Below are 27335 nucleotides of genomic sequence, written 5' to 3'. Positions count from 1 at the left end.
GGTCTCTGGGCAAAACAATGTTCTGGGGCCTCTACTTAGTTGAAAGTGCCTACTTCTAATTCTCATACTACGTATTCTCAGAGATTATAGTACCAAATGTTATTATCCTGAAGCTCCTGAGCCCATGCCTTGAGACGACTCTAGTTATTGTCTCTCATATTGCTTACATAAATTTAGTTCGGAGATGTTCAACCTTTTGGATTTTCTAAGCCACGCTTGAAATGCAAAAGATAGCACTTTGAAGCCAAATTTAACATGAAAAGACAAAAAATGAGTTTTCTCACTCTCGTTGGCGACAAAAGAAACCTGAAATTCACCAGAAACAGTAAAATATCACAAAAATATTTATTTATATCAGTGGGAAATCAGCCCTACTGATAGCTTTTCTGTACCGCGGGTTGAGCATCCCCCCCCCCAAATTTCAAATACAGTGGAACTTCGGTTAACGAGCGGTTCGATTAACGAGCAGTTCGCATAACGAGCAAAAATTTCGCGCTTTGTTTATTTATTGTCACGTTATCACAACTGAGCTGATGGTTTTTCGCTTCCGTCCACACACGTACTGTGAAATTGTGGATAATATTCTCCCCCGCAGTCTCCAGTCATCGTGCCTTACTCGAAAAATTAACACCTGTGTACGGGCTTGACTGGTTACGATACGAAACTAGATGTCGCATTGTAACCACGCGTATGAGAGAGTTTGGAGTTTTTGTTTTTTTAAATATAAATTCCACTTGGCCAGGAGGTGACTGTAGACAAACTGATGGACCTCCATTGCCTGCAACAGCAAGATCTTATGGAGGGTATCTTTTCTGAGGAATAGAAAAGTGCCCCACTTAAAATAAGATGAGAGAGAGAGATGTGTAAAATGTTGGAATCTGCAAAATTCTATAGGGAAGAACCAATCAAATAAAGCTGTAGCAGTGTGCGAGAAATGAATCTGTCGAAGAAAAATGCAAATTCTCCATTTTTGAGAAATCCTAAAAAAGGAGGCAAAAGCAAGTGTCATTAGATAAGTTCTTTTTCAAAGTCGGACAAAGAGAATAAGCTGAGAAAAGTGGGTCCCTGAGTCGTCCCTCTTGTCGTTTAGAATAAGTTTCGTAAACAATATCGTATTGCATGTTTATTTATGGCGTTATTATGTCATATATATATATTTTATTGTATTACTTATTATATCAGGGGTGGCCAAAAGCTGGCCCATGAAGTGATTTTGTGCTGCCCGCGACAAGGTAAAAAGTACCGTGAAAAAATTAAATTTGTGATCATTATTTGCACTATTGGTTCCAACAGCAGCTTTCTTGATTAACAAACTGCTTACAAACGTGTTATTTCTAGTGACGAAATTGATTTAATAACTGATTAATTAATTCAATTAATAATGGAGCGGCTTATACACCGAAGTTGCACCAATGATGCGGCCCGCGACGCTATAGCTGACCATTATGTTGGCCCGCGAACAGAAAGAAGTTACTTATATTAATATGTATTGTCTTTATTATATTATTATTGTGTTGTATTATTGAATGAAGCCATTTTTATTAGTCACTTTTATGTGAATGAATAATTGTGGAACGAATTATGCGAATTTCCATTATTTCCTATGGGAAAGTTCGGTTCGAATAACGAGCACGTTGATGGAACGAATTAAGGTCGTTAACCAAGTTCCACTGTACAGAAAGAAATACCGAAGCAGTTTCAAGTAATTCTTCTATTCGAAGAGTCGTTGTATAGAATGGATAGCAACGTAAAATATTTATTCGATATAACATATAATAAAAAATGGTGCATTGATAAAATAAATTAGTGATTGATTTGAAACTGATATGCCCATCACGCGTTGAATTTAAACGGATGGGAGCGAGCGTTCGCATGACGGAATCAATTGATGAAAGTGACTCTCCGCATTCCCTGACAACATTCGCGATTGGCGAACAGCCTGCTGGTTATGAAGTTCAGCTTTCCGATCACTTCGGTCCTAAGTTTCTCCAGGTCCTCCCACAGTTTCTGGTCGCTCTTATTGTTTAGTACGATCTCTTCGATCCTGGACTGTATCTGCCTGTACTCGTCGTTGAGCGCTTCGGATGGCTTGTCGAAGATGTGCTCCTTGCCTGGCCGGGTAGCCATCCTCTGTAGTCTCCACGTTTCCAAGAGACTCTGCTTGACCTGTCTGTCGAACTCGTCGTGGAAGACCCCTACGCGAAGTCTGGAAGAGTTGATATTCTTGTCGAGAGTCCTCAATAACTCCTGAAGGGATGCCTCGGTATGTTCATCTCTGTAGATCTGTTGCCTGAGAGCCTCGTTAGTCTTCTCCAGGTCCGAGGACAGCAGAGCCTTGAATTTCTCGTTTGTGTCTTGGAAGACAACCATGATGTCTCTGCACTCCATCCTCAAGTCCATGGATGAGTTGATTACGTCCGACATCGCCTGGTTCCATTGGTACTCGTTCCCAGGCTCGTAGTCTCTTATCAACGCCTCTGGGTCGTAAGGTCTTGACAGAAGAGGCTTGACCTGCTGGCAGCTCTTCAGTGCAATCACGTGGCCGACTTTCTGCTTCAGTTCATCCTGTAACTTCGCGCTAGCCATCTCCATCATCCCTAGATCGTTCCGCAGTTTGTGTATCAACACGTCCAGCTCACCGAGGGCAGCGATCGCCGTAGCAATCTCTTTGTCGAGAAGTATGTTCACGAGGTCCTCGGGATGCAGGCCTTCCAGGTGCTGCCTATATTCCATGCACGATCTGGAGGCGCTCAAGGTGTTTTCAAATCTTCGATACTGGTTCATCGCTTCGGCCAAGTACTGTTCAACTTCACAGTGCTCGTGAGTCAGTGCGTGTATTTCGTCTCTGAGGTTCTTGACCCAGTCCTTGGTCTGATTCTCCCTTCTGGCGAGGGATTCACGAATCCTACATTCACCAACTTGATTCTCGGAATCACCTTTATTACAGACGTCGTGAGCTTGAGATTCGGCCGCCGCTATTCTGTCCCTCACGAACTGGAGGTGGTCGATGTTCTCGTCGTCGACGAGATATCGACTCTGTTCAGATTCTCCGACTCCTTTGCATTGTACTCCCGCTGCCATGCTCTTTGCCATATTGATCCTCCAGATAACCTTCGATCGGGGTATTTTTTTCTATCTTGAAAAATTTGCCGAAGTCCTATATCATTTGTAACATGTTACTAAACACGTCGTTCTGTATATAATTTTTTTTCTTCTCGTTATTCAATTGCACTTTAGGTTGGCTTTCGTGCTCTGGTCTTATCGCCTGAAGAATGTTCAAAACTTTCATCAGTTTAATAGTTAAATGACTTTTTATTGACGTCTCAATTAATTTAATGCTTGAGCTTTCGATAAAAGAAGACGAAAAACTTTTTCTAGGGTCTACAAATGGTAACATTAACACTTGCCGATGTAATGCGTACAAAATACCATTTCTTTACTTTTTATTAGATGTGATCGAGTGAAAAGGATACGTGAGCCACGGAAAAATGTACAGCGCATTTTGCGAAACCTGAATTTTAATTTTTTGCATAGTGCAATGTTGATGATGTTACACAAAAGTAGAAAAAGTGTGAGTCCTGCGTCAGTATTAGCGCTACAGCCAATAGCTGTCCTCTATATGTTTCTTTTTTAAACAATTGGACGTCACTCTGACATCTCAATGAACAGAAACTGGGTTTCCCAACCTCAATGGGAACTGTTTTCACTAAACAGTATGACGGGGCCTTTACAATAATGTACTGCTTAATGGTGAAACTATTTTACGAACACTGTGATTCCTTTCTAAAAGATGCGAAGACTTTCGGTCTTGTGGGGAAAGGACTTCGAAAATTCTCCCAATTTCTTCAATGATACGTTCCTATAGTTTCACAACTTTCTGATGGTTGATAGTTGGGCTTTAGACAGCTCAAAACATGCTAATTTCAATATTTCTATTAAAATGTATCAAATCCATTCGTGAGTGTGAGTCCACTTTTCGTTTTATTGATATATTCAAATCTATTCCAAGAGATCAACGTGTTGAAACTTCCTTTACCTGTTGGTTGGAAGTGTCCGTTGGGCCCACTGCTTCAGATCTACGATAGGGAGCTTCAAGTTCCGCGGCGTTCTTCATGAACTTCCCACCGTTTCCGTGCAATAGCTGTCAAATATAAGAAAATAATTAATAAATAAAAATATAAATTATATTCACATACTGTAATACAGGGCTACTTTGCACCTACAGGGATGACTTTACACCACTGCTGAAAAAATATTCAACGTTACTTAGTGGCTATTGTAATGAATATTTTCAAACAGTTTTGATTCCTCTGCCCGACAGGAGAAGTTATCGGTTTAATCATGTAGTTGAGTTACTGATGCATCCGATATTTCGGATATCTCTTGCTACACATATTTGTGCTGCTCGATTTCAGTTGAAACTTTCGTCAGTAAAAATGAAAATTTTCAGTCAAAAAATGGCGAATGCCTATGTAACTACTTCACCAAACACCAACTCTGGCCATATCGCTATATTGCAATTTACTACCATTAGTGAGATGGTTGGAAGTGAAGGCGCTGTCTATCGGTGGCCGCCTCGAGTCCCCCCGTTAGGGAAAATATCTTATTTATATTCTCCTTTGGGTTCGAACCCGGGACCCTAACAACAACCTTCACGATGGTAGGTGAGCATCGTACCACCATGCCACTCGGGCACTAATGCACCGATAACATGTCCTGTCGGGCAGAATCAAAACTGTTATGGAACTCTATCGGAAATATTCATTAGAATAGCTGTTAGGTAACGTTGAATCCTTTTTTCAGGAGTGGTGTCAAGTCACCCTTGTAACGGCCAAACCAGCGGCAAATTACGGTGCGAAGTTTATTATTATTAGATTCTTATAATAGAGCGTGATTCAACTCTTGCACGAACTTCGAATTACCTGAACTGTACATTCACCTGCAAGTTGATTATATAGATACATTATTCATTAATTACACATTGGGGTAAAATTTAAAAACTGAGAAACAAACTACTGATGAGTGATAGGGCGAATAAAATTCACGGGAACATAAATCGATAGTTAACAGATTTATGAAGTTTAAAATACGCAGCCATAAAAGATTCATATCACGCAGTATTTAAAATTGCTTTCGATTTGGCAATCGATCGGGTGATCTCTACAGGTTTAGTAATGGATCCGAGTATACTATCGAAGCAGCCGACCCTCTTTTTTTGACTTCCGATTTCTATTATAAGAAGGCCGTGCCAGAATGAACTATTGTACGTATAATCGGATTGGAGCAATCAAACAAACGCGATCAGTTTACTTAGATACAAAGATGTAAAAAAATATAGTTGACAGAGCGTGAACTATTTTACAGAGTTTTCTTTCTCGAGAAAACATGTACCTATGATTATAATGTAGCCTACTATGGAATGGACCCATTTTTCAAATACGTTTTCAATGATTTTGTTCATATCTGCTCTTTTAAAATTTTCAACACTCTTCATCTTTTTACCTTTTTTAAACACAAATACATAATCTGAAGCCACAACAGGCAAACTGCTCAAAAAGATGACTGGGAAAAGGGGGGGGGGGAAGGAAAGAAAGAATAAAAATTTTAGATAAGAAAAGTACACTGATACCGACATACATGAACCGACGTGGCTAGATTCCCTTGGAAGAAAAGAAAGGTGACTAGTTTAATTTAAATGACTTGAATGGTAAAACTATTCCGGATGAAACTAGGCTCACCAATTTGGGAATTCTCATTGACGAGGAGCTTAGGTTTTCTTAACATTGTTCCATGGTGATAAAAAAAACAAATACAATACTTTGTATTATTCGTAAAAAGGTGTCTTCGCGTTCTTCTAAACAGTGAAACTTCCACTTTTCTAAGGATTAGTTCGTCCTGATTTGAAGTACGCCGTACGGTTTTACCATTTCGGCATGTTTGGAAATTCACTAAAACAATCACAGAAAATAATAGAGAGCTAGAAAAGAACATCGCGGAAAAATGAAATGAACAAAGAAAAGTCTCGAAAGAAAGTCTTTTGTAAAGCTGACTTTTTGACTAATCACGTTCATTGAGACACACAGTTGCCGTCATTGTTTCCCAAAAGATCGAAAATCGCAAAGGACACCTATAATAAGTGGCACCAAAAATAAAATAAAATTTCCGAAGTAAAACGAAAAGGCGAAACAGAATTTGGGTAAAGAAAGAACATCAAAAGTCCAGGGTTGAAAAAAAAACCCGGCCGAAGTATCCGGAGTATATAGGCGTGTGTCCGCATTTCGGGGGGGAACCTATTGAAAATTTTCGCAGAGAATACTTTAAAGCGCATATTCTGGTGGTACCAACACCGATTTTGTAAAGATGTCAACAAAAGCATGAATTTCGTTTCACATAATGATGATTTTGCCTCTCGATATAACGGTAGTCTCTCTGCAACGATATTTTTTCTTGGTCCATAGAGTATCATTATATCAAGAGATAGATTCCACTGTATTTCAATTAGAACCATCCCGTATCTCTCAGATTTCGATTCCAGAATTTCCTTCGTATGAATGAATGTAATTGAGATATAACAAGAAACTCGTAATAACGAAGCAGCTGACTATACGTAGTTGGTAAAATTAATTGAGGTCACGAATTGGTAGCGAAAACTTTGCGCTACCCGTGAACACACACGGGGTTGAAATAGAGGCCGCGGTTGATGCATATGTACTTTTCATTTATATGCTATAATGGTTTGTAAACATTGACGGCATAGTTACAGCCAGTTCATCATTATGGTTTCATAAATGAACAGGAGCAAAAAACATAAAGGAAAATGGAAATAAGAAGAGACAACTCTTTCTCGCTTGATCACTCAACTCCAAAAATCTGTGGGATCGGAACGAGGTTAAAAACTGAAGAAACGAGATATTTTCAATCATAGTTCCTTGCACGAGTTATTTCCATTTTAAAAACAGCGTGCACGTCAACAAAATAAAAGAAAAAGAGTAAAAAAGAGTGGTAGTATCATATATAATATGTGGCTAGGAAAAAAACTGAAGGTAATGAGTTGGCGAACGGACGTAATGGAAGGTCTCCTGAAGGGTCATGCGTTCGATGCGTCGGGTCATAGAGAGGCAATAACCTGAGATTTTGTGGCATAAAAAGGAAAGGTAAAAGAGATATCGGTTCTCAAATTATATGCAGCGTCATCCCACATGTCTGGTTTTAATTTCATGATCACGTACACGCAAACGTACTGTATATGTTTCCTACTATATTTGAAGGATGTGGAATGAAGAAAAATAACACAGCCTAAATATGAGGGTAATGCCACTATTTTAGACGTGGTCTTGCCTGGAACATGTTTGAAAAATGAATTCCACATTTCTTTTTCCTCTTCTTTCCACGAAGATAAATATCTCTACACGTAATATCCTCTTACATTTAAGCTTGGCTTGTGACACAGGATTATTACTAAAAAAATTCCATCGAGGATTGTGTGGGCTAGTTGCATCCAAAATTTCCGTGTTGTTCTATAAAAACTTTATCATCCACGACCATGAAATTCCACTAAGCGGCTGAATTCAGAGGCTGTGAGAAATGAAATTTTAATGAAATCTTAATGAGAAAACTAAATACAGTGGGATCTCTATTATCAAAGCTAATGTGGATAGACCTACCTCGGATAATACGGACCCTTACTGAATTTTGAGGTCAAATAAAATTAATATTCATGATAATATTATGATATAAAAAATTTTATGATACTGTATTTTAATGTCGTTTTTAATAAAACTTTGTACAAAGTAACGGAAAAATAATGATCGTTTTCTTTTTCGAAGGGGAAACCAGCTCATGTTTCAAGGTACAAGCTCAAAGGGTCGTACATTGGGTTCATCACGTGCCAATTTTCCAATTTCTAAAGTTTGGCCATTTCTTGAAGTGACGGTCCAAATGACTTGGTCAATTGATGGCCAGTGCAATGATTGGCCAGACTTCATACCTTGGAGCCTGACATAAATTTTGAAATTTCTTCATTGCACATCTGAAGCGAAATAAAAGAAATTATTCATGATTTTCATAATACGGTACATGTCGCTTAATGTGATCATATCGAGACTCGGGGTTTCTGATAATAATAACGAATTGATAACTATATCCAAAAAAATCCTAGTACTAAGCACGATGACCATACGTCACATTTGGTCGAACGGGATGTATAAAAACGGGAGAACTCCGTTTTTCTTTCCCACATAACTGGTTTTAAAATATTGAATAGTGTCTTTTTTTCTCAATTCATTCAAAAACAGGATTTTCCTTTTTCTTTGAGCTAAAATCGTTTTTTTTACTCAAAAATTGTGTGGAGTCAGAGTGGAACCGAGTCTAATGTGTACGTATTGTGAATTACGATACTTTTTATAATGCGCTGTACGTTCTATTGGTTCCGTTGCGAAAGTCTTTCGGCCGAGGAACTGCAAATATGTTCAGTTGAAAGAAAGTGACCAAGAACTGAAAAAAGGGCTTTTTTTAAACCTTACTCATGCCTTTAGTACGGGGAAAGCCATCGCAAGAGCAGTGCTACGCGTACATGGATCATAGCAACTATTATGATCCGATTAGGACATAGTGAACTGAGTATGAAAATATTTGTCAACAAAGAAGCCTTCTACATATTCTTGGAGGTTGATAATGATAACTTATAGGGAAAAGATGAGTCTGATTCAACCTTAGTTTCAAAATATACACGAGAAAAAAAAATTTCGATGAAAACAAATTGATAACATATCAGGACTTCGGTTTAACTACAAGCGAATTTTTTCCCATGTTATGATATTAATCTATTCTGATAACAATTCCCCCATGATAACACTATCGGTGATTCTAATAAGCGGCGTCGCCTGTATATTCTAAATCGTGAATGGCATGCCAACTAGAAAAACACTTTGACACAATTTTATTGAATAAAAACATAATATAATTGCAAATTTCACTTTAGAATCTGTAGAATTGAAAATAATAATAATAGTAATAATAATATAGACACGGAGCACAGTATAAAAACATGGAAGAAATGAATGATATTATTGAATGAAGGAAAGAACACAAGAAAGTAAATATTAGATGCATTTTTTTTGTTACTTCTTCCTTAGGCAATACGATGGCCTCTATTATCGTGCACTGTGCATAATGAGGCTATTGATGTAGGGTAGCCAATATATTCATACATATGCATCCTCGTTGAGATTTTATCAAAGAGTTGGGATAGTATTTGTATTCACAAACGACAATGTGTTTTGTGCCGCTATGAAGTGTGCGTTTCTTTCTGAGCACACAGACAATGGAATGAATAATGATATGGAAAAGAACGATGTGTGTGTGCAGCGGAAGAGCCCAGTCAAAATAAAACAATGAATCATCTTTGTTTGTTTTTAACAGGGATTTGTATTCATTCACCCATACTTTTGTGGATTGAAAACTATAGGGAAAAAAATATACACGTGGAATTCGGAAGTAACTATTTCCTAATAATTCGTGGCAGACTGATATTTAAGATGGCTAGATTGCAAAAAAGAAAAATATTACCGGAAGCATGACAATTTTGATATACATGTCACGGTAAATATGAAGGTCGTGTGTGGTAAATGTGCATCGGTTATTATGCATAATCAGCAATCGTCTTGGTACGTTTGATGAATTTCACTACGTTCATCCATTTTTACCGGCTAATATACACAGTTCCCAGATGAAGTTGGTAAGTTTGATAAGTATAGAAGAAGTCACATATAGAATTGTCTCTTTAATTTATTAACTCAACCGTTTTACCCGTTCCTGATGTACGTATTTTGCTATAAAATTAAAATAAATAAAAGTGTGAAGAAGGTAGTAAAATAAAAAATATATATATATTTAGTTCTTAATCTCTTGGCTCTTTTTATATTTATCAACAACTGCAAATATAATCAACACCACAGATCAAATTCATCATCCCGGACTGAAGTTTATATGTGTTACGGTAAATGTAATAAATCCGGTGATTATGCATAATCACTGACCATTTTGGTAAGTTTGATAAATTTTGTGCATTTATCATATTTACTGGTGATTATGTACAGAGTTCGAGGGCTTTTTCTCAGCCCACTATACCAAGGAAACAGATATTTTCTGGATTTTACGCCTAGGTGAATGAACTCGGAAAGAAAAGTCATCGGCTCTCCGCCGGGACTCGAACCTAGGTTCTCTTGCATTCCGGGCAAGCACGCCACCATCTACATCACTGGAGACACAGCACTGCCAACAGATGATCTGGTCAGATGCCTTTTCTTTCCAAGTTCAGCTCGGCGTAAAATCCAGAAAATATCTGTTTCCTTGATATATTGGGCTGAGAAAAGGCCGTCTATTTCTATCTCTACCGTCCCATCCGGGAAGGGGGGGGGCATTGATTGAAGTTAAGACAGGCTGAATGAATGAATGAATGAATGAACGCCAGAACTTTGCCACTGGACTTATCCAATACCTCCTAGATATTACGTCTAGGAGATATTGTCTCATCCCGTTGCCGAGATCTCTTCCAGCCAAGCTTCGTGGCAGAGTCTGGAACACTTTATTTTCGTGTCAAAAAAAAAAAAAAACAAAAAAAAACATACAAAATCTTTACAACATACTTTTCCCGGACGATTGGGTACAAAATTAACAAATTTTGTGGGGATTACGGACGAGATGGGGTTGGGAGTTGGAGGAAAGTTTCGGGGTTTCGTTACAAATGAATGTACTCATATTAGGATGGAGGTACATTTTAGAAGCAAATTGGAAGTTAAGAGAGGCTACGACAGATATTAAAGTCATTCTTGCGAAGTATAAATGTGGGAAGTCAGGAATTTCAGCTACGTCGCTCACGTTACAAGGGGTTGTATAGTCATTAAAATAAAAAAACTAACTTTTTACATGGACACCCTGTGCCCGAAAACCCAATTAGAAAGTTGTTGCCCTGTTCCTCCTGATGCAAAATAAGAAAATAAATAAATAAAATAAATTCACGTTTCTGAAATGCAATATTCGCAGCGATATTTTAATTCAAAAATCGGAGGAAAGTTGGGAAAGAACATAGGTAAAAACTAACGAACAGCGCTTTTTTCCTAAATTTCCTCCTATTTTTGAATTAAAAAATACCTCTACGAATATTGTACTTAGAAACGTGATTTTTTTTTGTCATCGCGCGAGAGATAGGGCAACAACTTTTTAATTGGGTTTTTTGGCCGCAGGGTGTCCGCATAAAAAGTTATTTTTTATTTCAATAACTATACATCCCCATGCAACATGAAAGGCGTATCTGAAATTTCTGACTTCGAACATTCATGTTTCGCAAGAATGTGACTTTAATATCTGTCACCTTATTTATTTATTTTTGTCATCCTATTTTGAAAATTGTCAGTCGATTGTGGAACACTCTGTATAATCCCCACCTCGTACTGGTAAATATGACGAATCGTCTTGAATAAATTGCTTGAATCAACCGGACATTTTGCTCAAATCTCAGTCTAGAATGATTGATTTGATCAGCGATGCTAATTATGTTTGAAATGTTGATAAATGTGAAGAAAGATTGATGATGAAAACATTATAAGACTGATAATAATTTATATGCTTTTATCATTTAGAACACTTATTTTCATTTTATTTAGTTTTTATAGCAAAATATGTGCGGTGTACATTAGTTACTGATAAGTGGTTGAATTCGTCATATTTCAGCATGATTTCTTCCATACTTATCATACTTACCAACTTAATTCGGGATTTATGCATAATCACCGGTTAAAGTGATAAATGTAGGAAAAATTTATCAAACTTACCGAGACGATTATTGACCAGTTATTATGAATAGTCTCCGGGTTTATCACATTCACCGTAACATACACATGAAGTAGCCTACACTAGATAGTTTTCATTTGAATGAAAGGAAACAACTTTCTCGAAGTTTAAAAATAAACTTTCCATTTCTTTTTAATTAGCTTATCCCGAAAAGCAGAATTCTTTTTGTTAATAGTTCCGATCCGATAAAAATCATTGATTTTCAGTATAACTTAATCACCAAATTTTGAACAAAAAAAAACAATGTTCCAATAGAGCTGTTGAATTTCATTCACAGACAGAGTTTTCTTTAAAAATAGACCCCCGCGAATATGTCTCGACAAAAAAAAACCCTTTTAAAAGATAAAAGACAAAGAAACGAGATTGTGTAATTTATATCTGTACTTATAATCGTATATTGTGCGCGCCGCTTTGTATCCTATACCCAAACACTTTGCTAATCCTGTGCAGATATTTCTTATTTATTTTTGAAACGATGGTTCATAAGGAAAAACTGTTCGAGGTAGTATACAATACAAATACAGTCAGTATACAGTCACATCACGTTTTAAAAAAAGGAAGAGGAAATAAACAGTCCGATTACGTCAAGTTAAGATACGGTCAATCGTGATTGTATTTTGTGTATCCTGCTTTTTTACTTGTACGTTCCCTCTTAGTTGGATTAAAAAATAAAATACAATGAATGCAATATGAAAATACAATGGACGGAAAAGAAAGAGAAACATCAATCGAAAACTTATTCCCTGTCATTCAACTTCGATGGACAACTGGACGTTTCATAAAGTTTTGATTCTCTCTATTGTTAGAATGCATCACCTTTTTTCTGACGTCGTAGCGAATATAAATTGTATTTGTATCTTTAGATACGAATATACAAGATCAGACGCTACAACAGGTAAATTGCCGGACAAAGTGAATGAAAAAAATAGTAATGAAAAAAGTAAAAAAAAAATAAATATAAGAAAAATCAGTATGAAAATTAAATAATATTGGAAACAGGTCCATAAAAATATGGTTGTCACAATCAACCCAATTGCAACAAATCCGAAAAAGACTAAAATGAACTGCTCATAAAAATATCATTATTATTCCTTTAAGGATGGCTTCTCTCGATTACCCCCCACCCAACTTATCATATTTCCTCTGGAAGGTGTCTATCGTGGGGTAATTCACGACAACCAAAAATAAGCTATTTTAGAGATGTAGAGAAAGATGTCCTCTCCATTTGTTAATGCAACAATGCAACATACAGTATACGGTATGCTGTGTGAAGAGATACTGATGTGTAGGGAAGGAAAATTAATCTCTGTTCTCTCGGGAACTCTAATCCCGGTGTCTCGTATGCCGGATGAGTGTTCTATCACTAAGCTATGAAAGCAGATAGAATACTTCCTCCTTGGAGCGTATACAAGTACAGTGAAATCTCGATATAACGATACTCTGCGGAACAAGAAAAATATCGTTGTTGAGGAATTTATCGTTGTAGCGAGGTTTCACTGTATATATGACGAATGGCTCCGTGTAAGTTATTCCATGCATTTACAACCGTATTAGAAAAAAAACTCCCTGCTACACGACCTGGAATTGCCCCTAAGTAACCAGAACTGGTGTTCCGCAGTCGAAGTAGTTGAATGACGGAGTAACAATATGTCCAAATTGAATTAAATATCATAATATGATTTTATGATTTTTTTTTCTGTTTTACCTAAAAATATTCAAGATTAATATAATAATTACAAAATAATGTAATGTAACTTTCCAAAACTTCAATTTAGTAGTAAATACTAAAAGGAAGGAATTTTTCCCCCGGATAATTATATTTGGGTTAATGTATTTCTTGTCAGAGTTAATTAGAATATAGTAATGTTAATTATGTGTTTGGGCGTGGATTAAATTATACATATATATTTTTCTTCTTGTATACCCCTTAGCCATGAAAAGTTCGAAATTTCTGGGTTATTCGTTTTGGCTATGTTATTATTATTACTTTTAATCGCGCAGGAAGTTATTTTTTAATGAACTAGAATTAAGTGCAATAACATTTGAATCATGACGTTATAACATTTAAAAAAGTTTTCTAATGTTTCAAATACCAAATACGTATGAGATTATTACATTACCCACTGTTTTTCTTCAGTTACTTTTCATTTCGATTTTTATTACAGTAACCTACGACGAAAGTTTTGAAAAAAAAACTTCCTTCTTCAAAATTATTTGAATCATTTTGCTTCCATTTTTTTAGTAAGATACACTTCGTAGTAAGAAACTGCCATTGATATTTCCAAAGATATACTCTTAGAAATGCCCCATATTCTACACACATGCTATCAATCATTTATTTCCTCCCATTTTTACTCAAATCATAGATTATACTGTGTAAATGAACCGGCATACTTAGTAAAGTTCTCGAAACGTACTGTATAATCGAAAATTAGTAAAATAAATATTTTGACAATTAAACATGATACATATGCAGTACTTTGAGTTATTAGCATAATGTGCCCATAGTTTTCAATATGATTTCAGAAGAAAAAAATTGCAAACACAGTTATCACATACATGCTTTAACCGAAAAAATGACTAATTTACTGAAATATATAGATATATATTTTTTTTTTATTTATCTCAAATTCAAGATTCAAAATATAGCTTGATGCTTAAAAATAATAAAATTTAAAATCACTACTACAGTATGTTTTTTTTTTTTTTGATTATTTTTCCTCTTTGACTTTGTGAACGCGTTTGTAAATTTGTGGCATATTCTTTATTTTTTCCCTTGTAGCACTAAAATTACAAAAATATAAAATAAAATTTACTAATCGAGTGCATTATTTAAAAAAAAGAAAGAATTATCTTTAATTTTGAGAACACTTTCGGAAATTTCTGACGCAAAATTTCATTTATCTATTTTTCACCCTTTAACGACAGCCATAGGTTTTTGGGAATAAAAGTGGAAACCAAGTATTATCTGAGAAATTATTTAAAAATTCTTTGAATGTATAATGAAATGTAAAAGAAACGAAGGACTAAACAACAAGTTTCAAAACCACTGATCACGGAGAACTTTGTGTGTAGAGGTTTCTTTTTTTATGGAACGGACAGAATCCGCGTAATATAGCGGCTTGAAAAATTCTTCGAACATTGCAAAATAGAAAAACAAACATAAAGCAGGTGAAGGTCATCTGGCTTGAGAGGAAAGAAGAGAAATATGGGCTCTCGCGCGCGCAAAAAAGAATATAGCAGATAGCGAGAAATGATATAATATGCAGTCCAACTCCATTATAACGACATCTGTTATTACCACACGTTGGTTATAGTATCAGCGTTATTGTAAGCGAAGGTTCCGGCTCATTCTCATAGAGAATACTGTTGATGAACCTCACTTTTAACATCAACGAAATGAAACGACCTCGGTTATAACGACAGATTTCAGCACTTCTGTAGGTGTGTTTATTCTAGAAACTCTCCGAATTTGAGCCGAACGCATCGATTAAACGTTTTCATGCCTTTTCTGTTGATAAATGTAGTAAAAACTCTCTTTTGCGGACAATGGTGGGACAAAAAAAAATTCGTCCGTAAAAGAGGAGGGGAGACAGCATCTAAGTGGTGTCCCGTATGGGGGGGGGGGGGGGGGTTATTGTATACCAATAAAAAAAACGAATTCGTTGCCGTTTAAATTAATTCGTTGCCATTAATTTTATCGATTAATTTTCCTCCTCCTAGAGTTCTTAAAAGCCGTAGATCCGAATTAATACTTCCCCCCCCCTTTTTTTTTTGGTATCCATAGTGAACTAAAACTGTTTCTTTCCAGGAATCGGGATTTTTAGCTCTGTTTAATCATACATTCATTATCTCTTCAAGCTTTGGCTCCTGGAATTAACTTTACAGTATATTTCAAGGGAAAAAAGAATCCGAGAACGCTTGCTTGACGTATTCCCTACCAATTCAAATTTCAATTGTATGTTCCAAAAATCTTTCCATTTATTCGTCAATCTTTGTGTTTTCCTATCTTTCAACACGGCTCTATATTCTGATCACGTTTATTTATGATACGGACATATTTTGAAACATTTTACTTCGAAATTCTCTTGAATGGCTTATCAACAACTAGCTACAACTAAAACATTCTCTATCATAAGCGGATACTGGGAGGAGGAGCGATTTTGTCCCAGCAATCCCCGTTCCGTAAAAAAAATAATTGTATTATTTTGGAGTTGGTGGGAGAGCAGACGTGCCCTTTCGCCCCCACTTTCACCATACACAAACTCAATTCCCCCCCCCCCCCCGTCCTATAAATTTTATTTTATTCGAGAGTTGATATAAAAACTCGATGATTCGTCCCATTCTCGTTCGAGGAGCCTGAATCTGCTCATGCCACGAAAATTTTTCGGAGCCCCGTTTCCCAGGGAACTAAATATTACATACTTTTCCAACGAACTTTTATATACTCTTGTTTTTCCATCGTTATATCAAATCAAACCAAAGCTATATCCAATTTTGACATGACGTTCTCGTGGGTCTGACAATCGTATTTTGCTATAAATTTTATTTTATTCGGTTCATTCGCCTTCGAAACCGAACCAAACCTCGACATACAACTATAAATACAGTCAACGCTTCGTCCCGTCGAAAACGGATGTTATGCAAGAGAGGGTCGGTATATCGAAAATAAAACATATATGACAGTTGTTCAGTGAAAGCATTTGAGACCCATCCCACCGGTCGTTGTAATGGAATGGTCACTCTAACGCGGGGTCGTTATAACGAGCGTAGACTGTAGTAGGGCTGCTCCGATTAATCGGTCAATTTTTAATCGCCGTTAGAAATTTTAGTTGAGTTAATCGACTCGATCAGTTCTATTAAAATTCTGTTAAAATATGCTTAAAAGTTCGAAATTTAACTAGATTTGTTCAACGAAACCGATTGGATGCTTTAAATTATGCATCTGCATATAGAATAGTATTTTGGATGAGTGACCATATTTGAAAATATTTGAATCGATATTTTGATCACATTTTTTTGGCATGGGGAAATGCAATTCTATTCCACGAAAGCTGATGACCAGTTTCAAATTCAGTTCAGACTAAAATTTATTGTCTCTACTATGAACAGTAGTTTTCCTAATTTCTTGGAAGCATCAGCTGCTCTCCTCACATGTACTACTTGGGGGAGACTACATAGAGTTTCTATGTAGTAAAACAAGCAACAGAGTACAATCGAAAGTAGTTTCGAAATCGGTGACTGATCTAAAATAACTGACTTTAAAAAAAAACCAGAATTTGATAAAATATGTTAATAATTTTAAATTGCTTCAAGTGGGTAGTTAATTAATTTCTTAAGTTAATTTCTTAATCTACATATTCCCGCATTTGTTTACATCAAGCGAATAAGTGCACGAAAAATTAATAAAAAATATTTTATAGCATCAATTAATATCATATAGTTACGACAAAAAAATTCGATTAAAAACATTTGATTTATCCAGTTAAAAATTTTAATCGATTTTCAACCCTAATAAATAGTATTATATTTATTATGCCAGTAAATTTATTCACTGTGTAATAAACATTTCTTTTCATGATCTCAGTCTGCTCGCCCCAGTATTAAATACTTTTTCCGAAGGGTTGCAAATGAGCCGCGACTTTATTACGGGAAATCGCGGTAACTCCAATCGAAACACATCGACTCATTTAGAATGAAAGCAACAAATTTGACTTACCGGAACCCATCGCATGCAACACATCTTCTTAGATTTAAGGATAACTCAATTATCCCGAAGAATCTCACATCCCCATATACACACACACTCTCGCGCTATTTAGTGAAATACCTGTTGCTGGCCGTCACTCGGCGAATGAAAAAAAGAGAAGTGGAGGCCGCGCAAATAAACCAAGCGGGCCTGCTAGGAAAGCGACAGCGCGCACCTGCTTATAATACTTGCTGTAGCTTGTCATTCGCTTATTACACCTACGTTCTTTTCGGTGGGTGTTGTTCCTTCCACTGGTAGATACTAGATGCTATTTAGACATATAAACCCGAAAACCACACGATAGAACCACATACGGACGACAAGTTTAGCCAAGTGCAACGCAAAAATTCTCTCTTTCCTCTCTGTTTTTTGCACCATACACCTTGTGTGTCTATTTATTTCTTTTCCTCATTCAACTTGAGCCGCGCATCACGACCGTTAATTCCAAGCCACGGCAAAGTTTTGATAATAAAAGTGCGCACACGCACAATCCACGGATTACTTCTCTTTGTTGGGGTTCGCTTAAGGGCATTTATTAAAAAGGCCGTCTAGCGAGTCAGCTTTATTATTATTCTTTTTTTACCTCTCACTCGCTCTCTCTCTTCCTAGAAATAATATAAAGATTATAAGCTCTCTCTCTCTCTCTCTCGCTTCCGCTTTCCCATATGCGATGTCCTTTAGGCGATTTCATGGCCGTAGCGGAAAACATAAATAAGTAAATAAAAGAGGGGAATTTTTCCGCTTTCTCGATTCAATACACAGGGTATAAATAATGCACGGGATTAGTTAATGATATTCGAGTTTGAAGGTGTTATTTATATCTCGAAATACAAGGTGTCTGGGCTGATGATATCCAGAAATAACTGCTTGTAATGAGAGAACCCAACATGATTGCTTATACAAATGCCACAACAGGCAAAATCCCCAAACGAGGTGGCTGAAAAAAAGATGCCCATAAAAATATGGATGCCAAATATAACTAAAATACAGCAACCCAAAATAAAAACAATTATCACGAAAATACTAATGTTCACTAAAATGATTCTAATGAAAAACTAATGATTATGATAAAGTACACTGCCTATAAGAATTATGGTTGTCTTATATTCAAGTATAGATAGCTTCTCTCAATTCCTTCCATTATAAACATCGTATTTCTTTTTAAACGTATCAATTATGGTAGAATTCGTAACTCCCGGGGCTAAGCTATTCCATTTATTCACTATCTTTTAGAGGAAAAACTCCCTGCGACCCTACAACTTGGAGTTGTCCCTTACTAACTGATTCTGGTGTCCTCTTGTCGAAACACTCGATTGACTGTGTATTAGTAACTCATGGTCCATCCTATCCATACCATTGAAAATTTGAAACACTTCGATCCCCCATCTCCGACACCTGCGTTCCTCCAATGTAAACATATCCAGCAAATCGTCTCTCTTCATAGCTCGAACCCAGTGTAGCAACAAGAGCCCGCGTGGCTCATCTCTGCAACCCCACAACCAAGTCTATGACTCTGTATAGGTATGGTCTCCAAAACCTTACGGCATACTCCAGTTCATGATGAACTAAGCCCCTAAAAAAGCGTAAAGATCACTTTAGGAGAACTAGAAGACACCTTTTTAGGAAAGGTGAATGAACCGAGCATTCTATTCGATTTTTTGACTTCCGCGGTATAATGTTCAGAAAACCCAAGCCGCTCGTCAATGAGTATTCCCAAATCGCTGATCCTATTTACACTGCTGGCCACCGTAAATGCAACACCCTGAAGGAAGCATGCAAATAATATGAAATTTACAACATGCATAAGCGGAGGTGAGATATGCAAATGATTAGAATTTCAGCGCAGACGCACATCACGCGCGCCTGTGGCGCCACTTCAAAGCGCTATTTAAGGCTTGGAGATTTTGACGATTTGAAGTACGGCAATTGTGTTTTTCTTGTGGCTTTTTCAAAAAAACGATCAATTATGGCTCGTAGAAAACAGCGATCATCTTTTGATCAAGTATCCGAGTTCGACAGAGGAAGGATAGTATCCTACCGAGATTGTGGATTATCTTTCAGGGAAATCGGTAGTCGTGTTGGACGAAACCAAACAACTGTAATGCGGATATGTGATCGTTGGATGCGGGAGGGTACGACGGACCGACGTGTTCGATCGCATCCACCTCAGTGCACCACTTCACGTGATGACAAGCGTATTGTGCGTATGGCAGTGACGGATCGCTCAGCCACATCACGAGCCATAGCACAGCACATTCAGTCTGTACCGCATCATCCAGTGTCTGCGCGTACCATTCGACGCCGTTTACAGCAGAGTGGTCTGTCCGCAAGACGTCCATTGCTTCGTCTACCCTTGACGCAGAACCACAGACGTCTCCGCCGCCAATGGTGCGATGAAAGAAGGATGTGGACGGCACAATGGAATGAAATTGTCTTTACTGACGAGTCACGCTTCTGTCTGCAACACCACGATGGTCGGATTCGAGTCTGGAGACACCGTGGAGAGAGGATGCTGAGCAGCTGCGTTATGCACCGCCACACTGGTCCTGCACCGGGTATTATGGTATGGGGCGGTATTGGATATCACTCTCGCACTCCTCTAGTACGCATTGCCGGTACTTTAAAAAGCCAGCGCTACATCTCCGAGGTGTTGGAGCCAGTTGTCCTTCCTTACCTTCAGGGCTTGCCCACAGCCATATTTCAACAGGATAATGCGCGACCACACGTGGCACGCATTGTCCAAAGGTTCTTCGTCAATCGCCAGATTGAATTGCTTCCCTGGCCAGCTCGCTCTCCGGATCTTTCGCCGATAGAAAACATGTGGTCCATGGTTGCTCAACGATTGACCCAGATTACATCCCCAGCTGCCACACCAGATCAACTTTGGCAACGCGTGGAAGCTGCTTGGTCTGCTGTACCCCAAGAACACATCCAAAGTCTCTTTGAATCAATGCCGAGGCGTGTGGCAGCGGTGATCTCCAACAATGGCGGCTACTCTGGCTACTGATTTTGGCAGGAACCACACTTCACAGAAGTCTATAAATTTAATCATTTGATGCTTGGTCAACATGTTATCTACAAAATAAATATTGTTGCGATATCTCTTGTATTTCTTGGTGTTGCAATTTGGGTGGCCAGCAGTGTATATCCGAAACGATATTGTCATTTAACTCACAAGTGAAGCGGGGGTTGTTCAAACCCAAGATGAGCACTCGTGCATTTGTGAACACTCAAACTCATCCTTCATTCATTTGCCCATGCTGCGATCATATTCAAGTCCGTGTAGAGCAACTCCCTATCACTTGGATTCCCGACTATCTTTAAACATTAGTTTCCCGTCATCTGCGAAATTACTAACTATCCCATTGACACCTTCATCGAGTTTATTAATAAAAATTATAAAAAAAGTATGGAGCCAAGGACACTCCCTTGAGGGACTCCACTTGTGACATTTGTCCAATCAGAAAATTTAAGTTGCATTGAAGATGACAACTTCTTAGGTGTATTTGCAGGTTAATAGATTTCAATTAAGCACCTTTAGTGGCTCTGCAGATGTCCGAACGGTACTCGATAAATATTTTGTCAAATATTCAATAGCATTTATTATTAAATAAACTGCTTCAAAGATACATCTTTGCAAATCATGTCGGAGGCTCCACATTCCAGTCAGTTCATACATGGCGTTTATCACGCGTCACTGATTTGAATTCAGTTAGACTACGCACTCACTGAATCTTATCGTAGTAGCATGTGAATGCTACTACAATACTACACATGCACCTCGTAAATATTTCTTTGAGAAATATATAACAAACTGGTGCTTGCCGGATGTGCACCATCGTCGAATTTGTTTCTGAGAAATGCATGTCATGTGCTCCATCTGTTTTCTGAATTCGGAAGCAAACAACTCGGCAATTTATATTCCCTGTGTCAGGTACTACGCATTGTTTTAAAATGCTGCTAGCATGATTTCTCTCTCTCTGTGCAGAGAGATTTTTCAATGGGACATCGGCTTGTATCAGCACTTTGAAAATGGAAAACCAAAAAAATCTAGCTTCTGATGCCAACAACTGGAATTAGGGAAACGTTTAGTACGAAGTTTCTTGCCTTGTAGCCCGAAAACACATTTATTCAACATGCAATACACTGTAGATTACAAAATGTAAATTAAGTAATGTATAATTGCACACACACACACACGCGCGCGCGTACTATATTTCCGTTTTTCACACTGCATAATTAATGTAATTTTCATCTATAATAAGATGCAGTAGTTTTAATGTAAAAATCTAATTTTATGTAATTAGAAATGAATGAGTTATAGTATTTAAACTATAACTCATTCGGGAATTCGAGTGTAAATAATACACTTGCTTCCAAAAGTTAAGCGCGCGACGACTTATATAAAACTACGACACCACTTTAATCTTGCCCCTCTAAACTGCACGGTTAGTGGAACCCAAAAGCGTGGTACTCGCGCATACAGTCCCTTCATGTGGAGCCGTCGGCACTCAGTAGCAGCAGATAGTGTCTTACCAAGTGATATTGCAACCTTGGAAGTAACAGTTGTGGAAGTCGCTCGTGGATTCCGCATAGCTACAACAGCAATATACCGATTAAGAAAACAATTCCCAAGCAAGTCAAAAATATGCCTCTGCGGAATTTCTAACGAATTGCTACATGTTGAGATGTGCATGTCTGTTATGAGCCTAACGTGAAGCTTGTTTCTGTGTGACACTTGTTATAGTACTGCCATCTACCACATATATTTTGAAATATGAGTGAAGTGTAATGTTTGAAGCTTTTATCGTTGTAGACCTGTTGCTCTCTGCACCGAGACTTTTTAATGGGGAGATCGGCTTGCATTCGCACCTGTTAAAGTGGTGTCGTTATGTTATATAACCCGTGGCGTATATTTAACTTTTGAAAGCAAGTGCATATAAAGCTGTATGTACTATACATTAAAACCCCTCTTAACGGACATCCCTCAGATACGGTCATCCCACTTTTACGGTCAAATAATAATTTCCCCTGGTATAATAAAAGTACGCATTTCAAACTCCCGATTAATGGTCACCCTCTGTTTTATAGTTGAATTTTTTTTTGTCCCTCCGGTGTCCGCAAAAGAGAGGTTTTAACATATTTTTATTTATTTTTTCAAATTGTACTTAAAATTAGTGAGATTATTAATTAGTACAAAAATAGAAGAAAAAAAATTACTTCTAAATTTAGCCCTCTTCTCTAACCTGCATAGACGAGATATATTGCGTTCTTAAAAGCCTTTTCTTTTAGTAATGACAAGCCCAGATATTATGTAAAGCTGATTTTTCTTTTACGGAGCACATTTTCTCATTCTTCGCCTCCCCCCCCCCTACTTTGCAACTTCTTAAAATCGGAAGAAAGCCTACTTCATAAAAAAGATATGTCAATTCACACTAGGGGATTTAGTGGTTTCTGCTACGCCGAGGATAAGGGGTTAATATTTATAGTTTAACACAGATATTAAGAGATGGTCTGTGATGTCCAGCGAGGGTCAATGGCCAAATTTCCGCTTTATAGGAACTTTTTCCTTCTGTGAATATATTTACGATGCAACAAACATTTGGGATTTCACGAGAAGAACGACTATTTATATACAAACACACCTTTCTTCTTCTTCTGTGTATACAATTTGTTTCTCCTCGGTAAACTACTTCTTAAACTAAGCCGAGTATCCAAGAATGCGGGTAAGCATCGTATTAAGAACACGGCTCATTGAGGTCAGAGTGTAATCGTTCAAACTCACCAAAAAAAAAAAAACAAAAAAAAAAAACCGTACATTCTTCAGATTTTGTTTTTTCCAAGTTTACGTTTAGTTCAGTGTTTTATAACGATTCAAAGTTTTATTCGATTTTTCAATTACTCATGAAAATAATTTTTAAGGATTTGATGAAAACGAACTAGGTTTCTAAGGCTTAATAATTTACGAGTAGCTTCGATTTCGAAACTGAATGATTCGAGATTTGTGAAAGATAACCTTTTTAGAATATACGTAAAATGAATAAATCCTAGACTACTCATTTTATCATACAAAAGTATAAGCTTTTCTCCAATAGAATGATGAAAAATATCGGAACTTTATACTTTATCGGGGTGCATATCAAACGGGGGGGGGGGGCATTTTACTGGCGAACCGTTGATCCTAGAGGTATACGTGCAATAAGAAAAAGTTTACAAATAACGTGTAGTACTCATATATGTCATCCATGTTTCAAAGGGTTGTATAGTTACTAAAATAAAAAATGTAGTGTTATTGAAAACTGTAGTTATTGAAATAAAAAAAAAAACTCCCCAAAAAATATACAGTCCCCATGTGCCCAAAACCTAATTAGAAAGTTGTTGCCCTGTCTTCTCTCTCTCTCTCTATTCTAATAACAACAAAAAAATTTCTACGTTTCCAAGTGCAATATTCACTGAGATATTCGAATTCAAAAAACGGAGGAAAGTTGGAAAAAACAGCTCTAAATGTGACAGAGGCAGGGCAACAACTCTCTAATTGAGTTTTGAGGCGCACGGGGACTGTATAAAAAGTTTTTTTTAATTTTAATAACTATACAACCTCTTGACACTCGAGTGACATACCTGAGTACTACACGTTGTTTGGAAACTTTTTCTGACTGGCAGTATACCTCTAGGATCAACGGTGCACCAGTAAAATTCCATACCCCCCCCCCCACCACCCCATCCGTTTGCTATGAACCCTGTATATAATGCCAAATTGCTATCGATGTTGATGGAATATTTTATTGTGATAAACAATAAATAACACTTGTATATTATTTCTGTCGAAATGATACAAGGTACCATCATTGTTTCATTCGCACAGTTTCGTGTATGGAACTCATTGTACGGGTGAGATCGTGAAGAAAAACCAACAGTTTATCAGTTCAAGACCTCTTTAAAAAATCATGATCTGTCTCCACATCTTCGATGGTATGCTTCTTTTAACCATTTTTTTTATTTCAAGTTATCTTTGCATTGTTTTACATAATTTTAGCTTTATATACCTCTTTTCAATAGTTTTGAAAGAGATTTTTATTTGATTTTACTTATGTAGTTTTTAAATTTTTTTTCCACTTTCTCGTCCTCTTTATACACATTCACTTGTTTATATTTTACGTTTGCTTATTTATTTTATTTTTATTTATCTGTATTTTTGTTTATCTTTGTTTTCTTACATTTCTGCGTTTTCTTTGCGATGTAAGTGCTGAGTTGTAATTCACAAATACACGTGTGTAAATAAATAAATAAATGGCATAAAATCTTCTAGAATCGTCGATATTTGCTTTAATATCGAATTATCATAAGGTTTTCAATAATGCCAAAACATGCAAAAATGGTAAAGCACGCTAAAATGCTGCAAGAGCTTTCAAAATGCTAAAATTTTGATTTCATGTACGATATTGACTTGAAAACAGTTACAATCAGTGAATGAAATTTAGTTCAATCTTAAAAGAAAATTTTTTCTATCGGTAATCTGATGTGTTTCCGGTATAAATCAAGTTCCATTGAAGACTTGATATCCAAGAAAAAGAGTCAATGTATATGACTCTGTTATATATGTGTGTGTGAAAAGTTCTCGAACACTGCGCATGTTTTACCTTTATTATCGGTGAATGAGGTGAATTTTTACTCAATCATGCGTTATTTAACGTTCAAAATATTATAATTCATTTTTTCAAGTGATACCTACAGAATGTGATTAATATACACTATTGCACTATTGCTTTAGTTAAAAATGCAGCGAAACCTCGATATAATGATATTCTGCAGACCCAGAAGAAATATCGTTGTAGAGCGATTATCGTTATATCCAGAGGCAACATTATCCCCTCGAGTGATCAAATTTATGTTGTTGTTGTCATCTTATCTACATAAGATTGTTCATACCACCCGAAAATGCACTTTTATGTATTTATTCACAGCAAAAAAAATGCAATTGATTAGTTTATTAATAAAATTCACTAAGATGCATTGCCCCTGCAAAGAAGTTTACTGCATTGCACTTTTGTGTCTTACACAGAAAGTAGGAACTCCAATAACTTCCTTAGTTTTCGGCGAGCTTTTAGTGCAAAATATCGATGTGACTAGACGCCTTCACAAGAACGAAAACAAGTGACGAAGTTGAAATTAAATTCAAAACGGTTTTTAGCATAAATATAAAGAATACCGTTATTTTTTTTTATAGGAAATCTCCTAAAAAAAATACCGCTATAGAGAGATTTATCGTAGTAAAAAATATAGTTGCAGCGAAGTTTCACTGTATTATATATATTTTTGAGTACTTTCAGATAAGTGTGAGCGATGAAATATGATTTAATAATCGTTCTGAAAGATACCATAAATCATGTGCACGAAAAAGTTTTAAAAAAGGGGAAAAAAAAATAATAAACTTCGCAAAAAAAAATGCTCACCAAGTCTTGCAGGATTAGGAGCTGGTTCTTGGCATCTTGGATTTCCTTCAGCAACTCGACTATCTCCTCATCCGTTAGCGATGAGCAAGAGCAGGTTTTCCCAGGCTTCTTCTCTTCTGTACCTTCCAATTCTTCTATTTTCTTCATATCTATTCAAAAATCGATAAACATAAGAGAAAAATGCGCGCAGTTTGCAATTGCGTTTTTTTTTACTCTATTCAGAAACAGTTATAATAATACACTGTGATTATAAAATTAATGTCAATATACTGTAAAAACTAAATTTATAGTATCACTATCACTGAAACATCTGTTTTACTGATAAATGAATTTTATTACCATTGTCAATTTGGAATATAGCCAAATATTGTTAGTTCAGTTGTTTTTATAACTACAACCCAGGGCAAAAAATATCATGTATAAACATGTACAAACGCATTACCGATGGGATGTTTAGAACGCATATATAATAAATAAATTTAAAAAAATGAGTAAGAAATAAATAAAAATAATTATTTTTTCTTCAGCGATAATTTTTGGTCATTTTAAATATGGAATAAATGAAAAAAATCATAAATTTATTCCAATGTGACCTTGAAAATCGATTTATGAATTGGCAACACTCGGGAAAAAAAGTGTTCGATGAACATTTTGGTAGTAAATAAGTGTTTGATCAACACTTTGGTGGGAAATAAGTGTTCGATCAGTGTTTAAAAAAATATATTTGCTCAAAATATGTGAATGAAATAATGCTTGTGTGCTGGAGCAGGGTAACCAGACAATGTATAAAATGAACAGAACGGGGTTTCTCCGTAGCAACTAAGAGATAGATCCCAGAACATATCTCTCTGATGATCTCAAAAAGCTGAAAATTTATTTCCATGCTGGAAGAGGGAGACGGAGTTCCTCTAAAAGAAGTTTCAGGATTGTTTAACTGTATTCAAATTATGGCGAGTCGTTTCAAAATTTTCAACACTCAAATCCCACACTGAATTTGACCATTCTTCCTCCCCCCCCCCCCCAAAAACGTCCAAATTCTCCGCAGATTTCAATTGTCAGTGGCCTCTTCACCTCTTGAAAAAACTCGTTTTACTCAACTCATAAACATCAATTATTAAGACATTCACAGTATTTCCTGCCAATGCTGTTTTTCCATACATGGAATAAAACACAAACGTTCCCTAAACTTTCCCGTTTCTGAACGCAAGCGCTGCGTCAAAAATCAGGAGCTCAAACGTTCTTCTGTGGCACATCACTGCTCAGCCAACAATATTACTACTTTA

The 27335-nt window shown here is 36.7% G+C and overlaps 2 protein-coding genes across 5 annotated transcripts in view; both read right to left on the bottom strand.

Moving 5' to 3' along the window:
* LOC149076076 (dixin-like) overlaps positions 1-27335 on the bottom strand; it is a 59910-nt gene that overhangs the window by 9881 nt on the left and 22694 nt on the right. For all 4 annotated transcript variants that reach the window (XR_016194030.1, XM_089243604.1, XM_089243602.1 and 1 more), the window contains exons 7-8: positions 26053-26201; positions 4037-4141 (exon numbers count right to left, since the gene is read on the bottom strand). Coding sequence is in view for 3 of the 4 variants with exons in the window: in XM_089243604.1 (XP_089099730.1) it covers positions 4037-4141; positions 26053-26201 (254 nt within the window). In the remaining variant the exon portion in view is untranslated. The remainder of the gene's footprint in view (positions 1-4036; positions 4142-26052; positions 26202-27335) is intronic.
* Positions 1798-3093, bottom strand: LOC149076077 (uncharacterized). The gene has a single exon (XM_089245362.1). The coding sequence runs from the start codon at positions 3091-3093 to the stop codon at positions 1882-1884; it is 1212 nt and encodes a 403-aa protein (XP_089101488.1). The 3' UTR covers positions 1798-1881.

This window comes from Pholcus phalangioides, unplaced genomic scaffold (assembly GCF_987345545.1).
Source record: "Pholcus phalangioides strain wild (caught in Gottingen) unplaced genomic scaffold, Ppha-v1.0 ptg000015l_1, whole genome shotgun sequence".
In the NCBI taxonomy this organism is placed as follows: Eukaryota; Metazoa; Arthropoda; class Arachnida; order Araneae; family Pholcidae; genus Pholcus; species Pholcus phalangioides.
This window is presented reverse-complemented; position numbering and strand designations above follow the sequence as displayed.

Excerpts from the sequence above, each read along its gene's own strand:
- LOC149076077 (XM_089245362.1), bottom strand. The coding sequence starts at position 3,093 with ATGGCAAAGAGCATGGCAGCGGGAGTACAATGCAAAGGAGTCGGAGAA.